General features: G+C 38.4%; 1 protein-coding gene across 1 annotated transcript in view; it reads right to left on the reverse strand.

The window, feature by feature from the left end:
- The window catches only part of CDKL4 (cyclin dependent kinase like 4), a 47,250-nt gene that overhangs the window by 22,241 nt on the left and 12,627 nt on the right, over positions 1-12,382 (reverse strand). Inside the window, exons 6-7 of the mRNA XM_044660633.1 lie at positions 10,449-10,531; positions 3,607-3,663 (exon numbers count right to left, since the gene is read on the reverse strand). Of these exons, the coding sequence (XP_044516568.1) occupies positions 3,607-3,663; positions 10,449-10,531 (140 nt within the window). The remainder of the gene's footprint in view (positions 1-3,606; positions 3,664-10,448; positions 10,532-12,382) is intronic.

Here is a 12,382-nt window from a genome sequence, read left to right on the forward strand (position 1 = left end):
CTGACATTCTATGGCTAAAGGTCAATATGATGAGACGAAGAAGATACATGGGGCTTTATATATATATATATATATATATATATATATCATTATCTCTTAACATGAGTGACCCCTTTTGATGGAGGCATTGCCAAGAATTCCTGTGCCTAAGGCAAATTCATTTGGGGGAAGGATAGCCCAGAAGAGAGTCCTACCATGGGTACAATCTTGTTTGAAGTGGCATGGTCTGGCTCTGGGTTCAAATCTCACCTCAGATACTTGCTAGTCAAGTGACCCTGGCAAGTCATTAACTTCTCCACACTTCAGTTCTTCTGTTAAATGAGGGCATTGGATTGGATGAACTCTAAGATCCTAAATCTATGGTACTATGAGTTGGCTATGTATCCAGAAGGGTAGAAAAAAGGAAGACTTGACTCTGAAACATGTATACCACAGTGATGGGACCTGGGGATGGCAGTTTAGGGGCAATTGCGCTTTCTGACACTGCAGGAAGAGCCATCCCCATAGAGGAGAAGGGAGCTTTAGTCCAGATGTTGGAAACCTCAGGCAATGCCCTGGGTTGCCCTATTCTAGCTATGGTTCTGCCTTTTGATAAAGTAATGAATGATTAATTGTGGCTCACATTAAAGATCTCAAATTGATAATGTCTCTGAGTACCTCTGAGGATGGGGAATCATTTTCATATGTCAAAGGTTGTTGATATCTATATCATGTGGTAAGGTCCAATTTTCTGCCCTGATAATGCTTAGGATAGCACCTACATACAGTGGCACTTAACAAATGTTCATTAAATGACTGACTGATGGGTTCCTGCTGTCTGATCAGGATAGTCTCATCTATATTGGACTGCTGATTCTTTGGTGCCCCTCGTCTCTCTTGGACCAGGGACAGAGGGGCTTAATGTAAGCTGCTGACATGACCTCAGTCTGCTTTTCTCTTCTGGTCTTATTATTGACTTTAATCTCACTGACTTTGGACTGTCTGAGCATTCTCTTGATAGAATTCTGATTTCTACACCAACTTGGTTGTGTGAAGTCATCTTCTGACAATTTCATTCTGTTGAATAGCCATTTTCTTTAAAATGATACATCTTATTCAAAAGAAATAACATGGGGTAAAAGGAAGGTCAGAATAGCATTGCATATGGAAAAAAAAACTCTGGAAATCCAGGAACTAGAGGGTGTAAGAGTTTAAAGTACAAGTTCAACAAAAGTGAGGAGAGCAGTTGAGTAAAAACAGTTTAATTTGAAAGAAGTACAGATAGAAAATAGAAAAGAGGAGAGAGAGAGATTATTATTATTCTTATATCCTATAACTATACCTAAAATTCCTAATACTATATAAAATTTCTAATAACTATCCCTAACTGTCTTCTGAGGACAGTTTCTTCCTGCCTGGCAAACACCAGGCCTACTCTAACCTATTCTATCTATAAATGATTCACTAACTCACTACCTTCAATCAATTTCTATCACCCAACTACAAGTAGCCCTTGCCTCAGAGACAGATCTTCTGCTCTCTCCAGATCCAGAGGCAAAAGCCCCTAAATGTCCTTGCTGCTTCCTTTTTTCTGTCCTGGTCTCCCTGGTAACAGAATCTTCAGCTCTGGCTCACTGACTCCCTTCAGTTCTGATCTACTTAGAAATCCTGCTCTCTTGCCTCTTAAGGAGACAGAAGGAGAGATTAAGAAAATCCCGTTAACAAGAGGGAAAGTAGAGTAAAAGAGCACCTAAATGTCCTTGATGAATTCAAACCAGCGGGCCCTCAGGAACTTAATCAGGGTACTGAAAGAAGGGATAGATGTGATTGCCATTGTCAGTGTTGTTGTCAGGGTTAGAGAGAATGGGATGTTGAGAAGAGCAAATATTCTCCCAATGTTCAAAAAAATGAAAAACATGGAAGCTATTATCTAGAAGCCAGTGAGCTTGACTTAAGTTTCTGAACAAATTCTAAGAGGTATTATTAAAGGGATAGTTACTTAATATCTACAGAAGGAAGTATTATTCACAAAAAGCCAATATGGCTTCAGGAAGAGACCATTCAAGACTAACATTAGTTTCCCTTTCTGAGAATTGAGCATGTGGGGTCTTGAAGGTGATAGTTATCATTTTTCTTTTGTACCTCCAATGGCTAACATAGACCCTTGCAGGTAGTAGGCTCTTTTTTTCTCCCAAAGCAAAGAAATATTTATTAAGTGCCTGCTATGTGCCAGGATATGTGCTAAAAATCTGCAGACAGAAATATTAAAAGAGATAGTCTCTGCCCTCAAAAAACATTCAATCTAATGGGGGAAAACATATACACAACACACACAAAGAAGGTAGAGAAGTCAGAGAAATCCCAGAATTGTATAACCAGGTAAGAAAGAAGAAGTATGGGAATATGGAAATATTAAAGTATGATCTCCCATAGTTTCCCTGGGCTTAAGTTTATTGTTAATAATCATTTCCGTTATTCAGGCATTTATATGTAATGAAAAAATATATAATTTTTCATGAATTATCTATTAACAAAAAAGTCCTCTGAGATTTTATTCTTTGTTTTCCTCTATTGAAAGTAGTCGATTATACCCAGGAGGCCACATAGTAGGTTCTTAATGTTTATTGAATTGAATAGAATCAGAGGAATGCTACATATTCTGATCATCTGGAGTTTAGTAAAGAATTTGACAAAGTCTTTCATATTATTCTCTTGGAGAACTTGAAAAGATGTGGGATTTGTAGCTGGTTGAATGGTTAAACCCAAGAGAAGTCAATGACAGTTCTATGTCCAATTGGAAGGAGGGATCCAGTGGAGAGCTCCAGAAATCTGTGCTTGGTCCTTTGCTATTTAATAATTTTATCAGTAACTTAGATAAAGGCATGCTCATCACACTGGTACAGGAAACCAAGTAGTGGCACATAACCAATACGCTGGAAGAGAATCAAGATTCAAAAAGATCTTCACAGGCTACAATACCAGACACCACAGACAATAAAATGAGATTTTAAAAAGATGAATGAAAAGTCTTACACTCCGTTCAAAAAAATCAATATCAAAATATAAGGTTGGGGTTGTGTACAAGACCTTAGTAGTTTGTCTGAAAATAACTGAGAGTTTCAGTGGACTACAATCTCAATATCAGTCAACATTATAATATGAGAACCAGTCTCATCACTCGGTTACCAGTGATCTCTCCAAAGTTACAAATGATCCTGTTAACTGGCCAACCTAATGGCTTTTAGCAGCACCATGTACTCCCTGACCTCTCAGCAGCTTATGGCACTGTCCATCATGCTCTTTCTTCTCAAGGATACTCTTTCCTCTCTGGGCTTTCATGACATTCTTCTCTTGGATCTGTTCCTTCCTGCTCTTTGTTTCTGTGTCTATTGCTACAGGAGGAGGCTTTTTTCTCTTCCTCCCAGTAGTTAGCATTTAGTGTCTCCCTCCTAAATGACTCTTTATTTAATTATCTGCATATATGCCATAATTGGACAGTGGAATGTCAACTCCTTAGAAGCACAGACCTCTAAAATCTTTTGTTTGAATCTTGGTATAAACATAGTAGCGTTTAATAAAAGTTGCTATTCAATCAATCAGTTCTAGATGTAACGGAATCTAAAGTACCTTCATGAAGTTCATAGCCATTAAAGAAGTACCAGGAAACTTTTCCTCAAGTGTCTCCTGGAGAGAAAACAGAGAAAGGTAAAGCATATCAATGACAACATCTTTCATAGCTGCATTTATAAGGACCCTTAACCAAAGCACCAACTAGATTGATATAGCCAAAACCAAAGTTTTTTTCTTTGATTTACAAATGTCACATAGTTTTATTCTATACTACATTGGCTTGGAAGTATTTAACTTGAGTTCTGCCCTCTGGTTCTGTAAATTCCACTGCTAATCATTATGTGACTGGGTTAACATAGACATGTTTCCTCATCCCTATCGATCCTCATCCATAACATTATAAGATACACTAATATTAAGTTCAGATCTAGTTGCAGACATTAACTGCCAGGGCAAGTCATTTAACTGGCTTTCTTTCTCAGTTTCCCCATCTGTAAAATGAGGCTATACCAGAACCTAGCTTATAGGCTGTGTTATGAGGATAAAAAGTGTTTTACAACCTCTAAAGGGTATAGAGATGCTAGCCATTGTTATTATTAAAATCAGCTCTATTAATATAACACCAGTTTATAATCTCATACCTCCCCCTTCATTGTTACAAAAACCTTTAAATACATATTGTATTTGGGTTTCACAATAGCTCTGTGAAATAGACATGGTAGGACATATTCCTATTTTACAGATGAGTAAACTGAAGTTCAGATAGATTCTCATTTAAATGTCATATTCAAAGCCAATCTCATTAGAATTTTTGTGAGAAACACTATAAAGTATTTGGAATATGATGTATCCAGATGTTATGTAAAACAAAGGTGTCACTTGCTATCTTTCAAATAATAAGAACAAACTGAGCAAAGATAATTTATTCCGTCCATAAACTTGTCCATAAACCTGGGCCATTGTTTGGACATTTGTTCTAAAAGATACTTACTTGGCCTCACTAAGGTGCCTAAATCTTCATTTTCTCTCTGAAAGAAGCCACAAAATGTCATGGAAACAGCACTGGTCTTGGAATCAAAAGCTCTGAATTTAGCTCCTGGCTTGGTCCATTATTAGTAATTCCATTTCTCTAAGACTCAGATGCCTCATCTGAGAAAAGACATCATCTTGCCCTATCCATCCCACAGTGTTGTTGTCAAGATCAAATGACCAATTCTAAATAATAATTCATATTTGTATAGTGCTTTCCAGGTACTGGGAGCTTTCTTCACATCGACCCACTGTAAAAGCAATGTCATGAGTGGCATAGGGACTGGACTCTGAGACAGAGAAATGCTCCCTACCAGTACCAGTTGGCACCTTCTCTGCAGCTTATAGTCTCAGAGAGTTGCCTGAAGTCATTAAGAGGTTAAGTATCTTGTCTATGGTCCACAGTCAGTATATATCAGAAATGGGAGTTAAACCAGCATCTTCCTGACTCAGAAGTCAATCACTATGGTGCACTGCCTCCTCTACTATGGAAATACAAGCTATTTATTATTATTATTAAATCATTATTGATTGTTTGTATTGATTTTATTAATGTTAATAAAATATTAAATCATTAAAACAATTATAAAATATTAAATTATTATTTGGTATTTCATACAAGTAATCTTAAAGTTGTGATTGATCCATAGTTATTAAGTCAGACTTACTAGATTTCAGATTGAAGACTAAAAAAAAATTTAAATTAATTAAAGGGATAGGTAGGTGGCTCAGTGGAGAGACAGAGAGACAGAGAGACAGAGAAAGAGAGAGAGCACCAGACCTAGAAATAGGAGGTCCTAGGTTCAAATCTGGCATCAGACACTTCCTAGCTGTGTGACCCTGGGCAAGTCACTTAACCCTCATTGCCTAGCCCTTACCACTCTTCTGCCTTGGAGCCAATACACAGTATTGAGGTTTAATTAAAATTTAAATTGAGGGTTTAAAAAAAAAAAAGAAGGTAGAATTAAAAAAAAAAAGAATTAAGTTAAACATTTCCTCTATATCTGGATTATTCTAGTCAATCATATGGCTCCTGAATACAGGTCTTATCCTTCTCTGGCAAGTTCTTTCCATAGGCAAATTCTACATCATTTGTAGTTCAAAGACAGTCATAGAATTTTAACTTGAAAGCAAATAGAAAATCAGTGTCAAGTAGAGACCTTGTTATGTTGTTCTCCGTCTGTTATTCTAAATCAGAGCAACATAAAGAATTTAAAGATGTTCACTGGATTCTTGTCTGAAGAATTCAATGATTGTGATTTTGTTAAATGATCATTCATATACCATAGTAAGAAAACAATAGTGGTTAAGACAATTATTTTCTTATTAAAAGATTTATTTCCCCTAAAGAGAATTAAGCATTCCTGGATGATACATTTTCCCCAAACACTGCTTTCTTTGGTTACTTTTTAAAAATAAGTTTCTGACAAATTTTTTCCCTTTGTTTTTAAAAAGGAAAAATAATTTTTATTTGGATGTAAAGCTTAAAAAGTGTCAGAGACCTATATTCTAAAAATCCCTCATAGAAAAGCCTATTCTAAATAGTGAAAGGGAGACAATATGGAATACAGAGTGCAAAGCTTGCCTCTGAGCCAGGAATTCGAGAGGTCTTAGAGAGCAGATGGCTGTCATGGGTGGCCTTGGCAAACACAGCCACATTTTGAAGGGTCTGTATGAGACTCACTTTGACTCTGACTTCTTTGACTCTTAAAAGAGCCTTTATTTAAAATAGATGGGGGAGGAGGGTAGCTGGGTGGCTCAGTGGATTGAGAGCCAGGCATAGAGATGGAAGGTCCTAGGTTCAAATCTGGCCTCAGACACTTCCCAGCTGGGTGACCCTGGGCAAGTCACTTAACCCCCATTGCCTAGCCCTTACCACTCTTCTGCCTTGGAACCAATACACAGTATTGACTCCTAGACAGAAGGTAAGAGGTTTTTTTTTTTTTTAAAAAGAGAACTTTGTCAAATTTATAAGAATAAAGGCCATCTCTTAATTAATAAATGGGCATAAGATTAGGTACAATTTTTGGATGAAGAAATCAAAGCCATATGTAGGTGTATGAAAAAAGGTTCTAAATCACTGCTGATTAGAAAAATGCAAAAAAACAATTCTGATATACCAACTCATACCCATCAAAATGACTAAAATGACGAAAGGGCAAAATGACAAATGTTGGAAGGGATATGGAAAAATGGGGACACTAATACACTGTGAACTGATCCAACCAATTTGGAATTACACCCAGAGAGTTATAAAACTGTGTGTGCCCTTGGGTCAGTTTCCCAAGGAGATCAGGGAAAAAGAAAAAGTACCCTTATGTTCCAAAACATTTATAGCAGATCTCTTCGTGGTGGCAAAGAACTGGAAATTGAGGGGATGCCCATCAAGTGGGGAATGACTAAAGAAATCATGGTATATGATTGTGATGGAACATTACTGTGACATAAGAAATGATGAGCAGGCTAATGTAAAAAGAAATTGTGCTTGTCTGTGTCCACACATTAATATATTCATGAGTGGACACCTGAGAAGGAGAATTGGACACTGAGGGAGGATGAGTGAAGAAAATAGAGAGAAAGAGAGAGTACACAACAAAGGAACAAAGACTCAGAGACAATGGCTTCAGGAACACGGGATTCAGCGTGCTTGCTCTTCTGATGGTGGTAAAGAGAGAGAGTTTCATGTGTTCCCAAATATTTACTGGGGTGTCAAGAAATGTGGAATGGGAGGTAGCTAATGAACATGTGACATGGTATAGGATTTAACATTGGCTCAATAGCCAACCACATGATCAAAGAGGAGGAGGTTAATCAAACACATGAGCTGTAAAGGAATGTGGTCTAATAAAGTGTTAGCTAGGACCATTTGTCTCTGTGCAGGAATTCTCTTGACCATACGGTTTGGAGAGTGGTTAGGATTTACAGAGTACCAATTACATACAATGATCCAGAAATAAAACAACCATGAGTGATGCTTGAGCAGATAGGTTACAATAGCCATGCATCAATAATACTTTTGAGATGATAATATACCTGGTATGCCACAGAAATGGAAAGAACTACATGGGATAATGAAGAGCAAAATTTGTATATCCAGCTATAGATTTAATATTTGAAGAACAACTTGTGAATGCCAAAGGATAAACTGAAAAATGGAAACATGAAAGACATAATCTCTCTATCTCTCTATCAATACGCCTCCTGGATGATGCTTTCTATGATACAGAGGAGGGAGGGAGGAGCTGAGACACTTGTAATAAATTCTATTAATAAATAAATATTAATAAATAAAAACCTCTATTGGCCAAGTTTTTGTGTTTGCTCTGGCCAGTTGTACTGCCAAAGTCTTAACTACTCTTCACCTGGAAAGACCAAAAGACAAACAAACAAGTCTTTCCTCCAATTAGAATTTCAAAAGAACTTTGATTCTTGCTTCAAATGTACAAAGCAAGAATGCAGTACAAAATTTCCATGCTGGTCAGAACATGTTCAGTCCAACTCATTATCCGTCTTAAATGGTGGCTTGCCCTGATCCCTTCCTCCAAGGTTAAGGATACAACTTGAAGAGCCTTTACTCTCAAGTCCCAGTATTCTGACCTTGAACATGTCACTTTATTGAAAACCTATTTGAACTTCAGTTTCCTCATGTGTGAAATGGGAACAATCTATCGCCCTGCCTTAATTGCACAGAGTTTTGGGGAAACTCAATTAATTATGTAACTATGAAGGAGCATAAAATTTTAAGCTAATGGTATTACCATATATTCAATGTTAATATCATAAATAATTAATAGATTACATTTAAAAATAACAACAATAAAAGAGATCAAAGAAAGAAGAAAAGGACCCATGTGTATAAAAATATCCATAGTAGCTTTTTTTGTGTGTGGTGGCAAAGAACTAGAATCTAAACAGGCTGCCAATCAATTAGGGAATGGTTGAACAAATGACGGCATATGAATGCGATGGAAATTGTGCTTTAAGAAATTATGGGGTGGGGGGGGGGCACTGGGTAACTCAGTGGATTGAGAGTCAGGCCTAGAGACGGGAGGTCCTAGGTTCAAATCCGGCCTCAGCCACTTCCCAGCTGTGTGACCCTGGGCAAGTCACTTGATGCCCATTGCCCACCCTTACCACTCTTCTGCCAAGGAGCCAATACACAGAAGTTAAGTGTTTAAAAAAATGATGAAAGGGAATGTTTTTCAGAGAAACCTGGTGAGCAGAACCAAGAAGACAATTTATTCAATAACAATAAAATGGGAAAAAACAAACCTATATTTGAAAGGCTTAAGAACTCTGATCAATGGCCAATCAGGAATCCAGAGAACCCATGAGAAAACTGATTACCTAACTCCTGAGAGAGAGGTGAAAGATTCAGTACAGACTCAAAGATATACTTTTTTAGACATGGACAAAGAGACAATTTTTTTGTTTGATTATATGTATTAGTTACAAAGATTTTGTTTTTCTTTCTTTCTTAACTAGGAGAGAGATGGAAAGTGGGGAAAAAGAGATAGATTTTTCAATCACTGGGAAAATGAAATAGTAAAAATTTTTTTTAAATTAAAAATATTTTTAAAAGGCAACAATATGGAAAAAATGGCTATAGTATGGAGGCTTCTTGGTAGAAACCTTTTAGGTCTTACTGCTCTGTTAGCTAGGGAAGCTTATAGTTCTCTACTGCCCTCAGCTGGGCCTCCTCGCCACATTCTCCTAGTATCTCCAGTCTTCTGGACAAAACCATATAAATATTTCTCCAGCATTTTAACACCTATTTTAGCCATAAAGCTCTGTCTCTGTTTCTCTGCATTTCCATCTCTGTCTCTTTGTGTCTCTATCTCTGGACATGTTCATTCTGCCTTCAGAATTAATTTTTCCCAAATGCCATGGCATGATTTCTGAACAAAACAAACTGCCTCAAAGTCCAGCTGAAAAAGAAGGCCAAGGCAGGTGGTCAGTTAGTGTCAACAAGCTTTTATTAAGGACTTAGTGCCAGATGCTGTGCTCAATGCTGGCGATAGAAGAAAGGCCAAAATATGGCCCCTGCCCTCCAGGACCCTCCATTCTAATGGGGGAGATAAGATACAAGACACTTGGAGGAGATGGGAGGGAATCTCAGATCCCACAACTAATTAGAGGCAGTGTAGGACAATGGGAAGTGTGCAGGGTCTGGAGTCAGAGACTCTGGGTACAGATTCCTGCTTGTTTATTGGCTATGTGACATTGGGCAAAATAACAACCCCTCTGAGACTCAGTTTCTCACCTATGAAATAAAGGGGTTGGACCCCAAGGCTTTGGGGGTCTTTTCTAGTTTTAGATCTATGATCCTGTGACCCCCGTGGCAGAATTGGGAAGGGAAAGGTGGAACTTCACATTCCTGGTCCCATCCTCATTTCCATTGCCCAAGTAGGGTCAGGGCTCCTCTGCCCCTAACGGGCTAAATACACTCAAATTTTAGTTTAACATCAAACTGTCATTTCATTAAAAGAGTTTCATTTTTGTTTAAAAATTCTTTTGGGGGCAGTGAGGTGGTTCAGTGGATGGAGAGACATCTGGGTTCAAATCAGGTCTTGTGTGACTCTAAGAAGGCACTTAACCTCAATTGCCTCGCCTTTACCACTCGTCTGCCTTGGAACTGATATGCAGTACTGATTCTAAGACAGAAAGTAAGGGTTTGAAAAAAACACAGTTCTTTTGGTTTCTTGTCTGCTTTCATTGGGATCTAAGTGCCAAAACAGGAGCCCAAAGCACAGGTATTAGATAAAAGAGCAATTAGCATGTGCCCTCTCTAAAGCCACATACGCCACCCATACATAATATAGCAGAAGAAAGCCCATGAAGAATAAACCCCCCCAAGTAGCACACAATACCATGTCATTTGGTTCAGGAATATTTATGCCACGGAAAAACTGGTTGCTTCTAAAGATGGACTGATGCCTCGGAATTAGTTTTCCTACAAAACATCAATAATAGAATAAACAAAAATTTAGTAATGAAGTCACAGTATTTTTTGAAACTTTTCCTTTTAGGGCCCAGATATGAAGGGAAAGGTGGACTGGCTTTCCCCAGGTGTGAATGGAATAGGCAAGCACAAAGTCCTGTCCCTACCTCTGTCTCTCTGTCTCCATCTCTGTTTCTGTATCTCTATCTCTGTCTCTCTTTGTCTCCATCTCTCTCTCTCTGTGTCTATCTCTGTCTCTCTGTGCCTCTATCTGTCTCTCTGTGCCTCTATCTCTGTCTCTCTGTGCCTCTATCCCTGTCTCTCTGTGTCTCTATCTCTGTCTCTCTGTGCCTCTATCCCTGTCTCTCTGTGTCTCTGTATCTCTCTGTGCCTCTATCTCTGTCTCTCTGTGCCTCCATCTCTGTCTCTGTCTCTATCTCTGTTCTCTATATCTGTCTCTGTGTCTCTATCTCTGTCTCTCTGTATCTTTATCTCTGTCTCTCCGTGTCTATCTTTGTCTCTCTATTTCTGTCTCTCTGTGTCTCTCTATCTCTGTCTTTCCGTGTCTCTTTGTCTCTCTATTTCTGTCTCTCTGTGCCTCTCTCTGTCTCTCTGTGTCTCTATCTCTGTCTTTCTGTCTATCTCTGTCACACTGTGTCTATCTCTGTCTGTCTATCTCAGTCACTCTGTATCTCTGTGTCTCTGTGCCTCTCTGTCTCTCTGCGTCTCTATCTCTGTCTCTCCGTGTCTATCTTTGTCTCTCTGTCTATCTCTGTCACTCTGTGTCTCTGCGTCTTGGCCTCTCTCTCTGTCTCTCTGGGTCTGTGTCTCTCTCTTTGAGGGTCAGAATTAGAAGCATGTGGCATGGCTTGGGTGACTTTGCCACCTTGCATTTTCCATGTTGCAGGGACCCCAGTAAGGGTGGCCTTCAGGATCTTAGAACCCTAGAGGCTGGACTGGGAAGACTAGAACAGGCTGGAACAGCTCACCAGGAACAGGCTGAAGCAATTTCTCTTCCCGAGTCCCAAGTGCTCTTTGTGCTTTTACTATACCAGGAACCTGCATTTCAAATTGACCCCCCTAGTCATGTGGTTTGGCTGCAACTGCCAGGAACTGTGGGGAAATCTTCTCTCTCCAGGAGAGAAGTCTAGTGAACCTTCTGAACCTAAAACCCACTATGGGGTTAGAACTGGGCTCTTAAGAAAAGTCAGCATTTCTCTAATTCCTCCACTGATGCCTATTCTCTCCCGCATTTATGATGTGGATACAGGGGAAAGAAATTATATCTAAAATAACCATGAAGACAGGAGCTCCTAGGTTCAAATGTAGCCTCAGAAACTACCTAGCTATGCAACCCTGGGCAAGTCGTTTAATCCTCATTGCCTAGTTCTTACCACTCTTCTGCCTTGGAACTAGTACACAGTATTGACTCTAAGATGGAAGGTAAAGGGTTTAAAAAAAACTAACTATAAACCAAGGAGTAAAACATGCTACGTAAACATTCAAGGGATGGCATATTCAAGCAGTGATTATATGGATACGTGCAACCCCCAGTTTGCTGTTTTAAAAAATTCTTATTGAAAATTTAAAACATTTTTATCACAGCAATTATATGAAAACAACTACAAAACACTTTCCAAAGAAATAAAACTGGATTTAAACAATTGGAAAGCCATTGATTGCTCATGGGTAGGACAGGCTAACATAATAAAAATGAAAATTCTACCCAAATTAATTTACCTATTTAGCGCCATACCTATCAAGCTACCAAAAAACTTATTTGCTGAATTAGAAAAAACTATAACAAATTTCATTCGGAACAACAAAAGATCAAGAATATCAAGGGAAATAATGAAAAAAAAT

Source organism: Gracilinanus agilis, chromosome 2, assembly GCF_016433145.1.
Source record: "Gracilinanus agilis isolate LMUSP501 chromosome 2, AgileGrace, whole genome shotgun sequence".
Lineage (NCBI taxonomy): Eukaryota > Metazoa > Chordata > Mammalia > Didelphimorphia > Didelphidae > Gracilinanus > Gracilinanus agilis.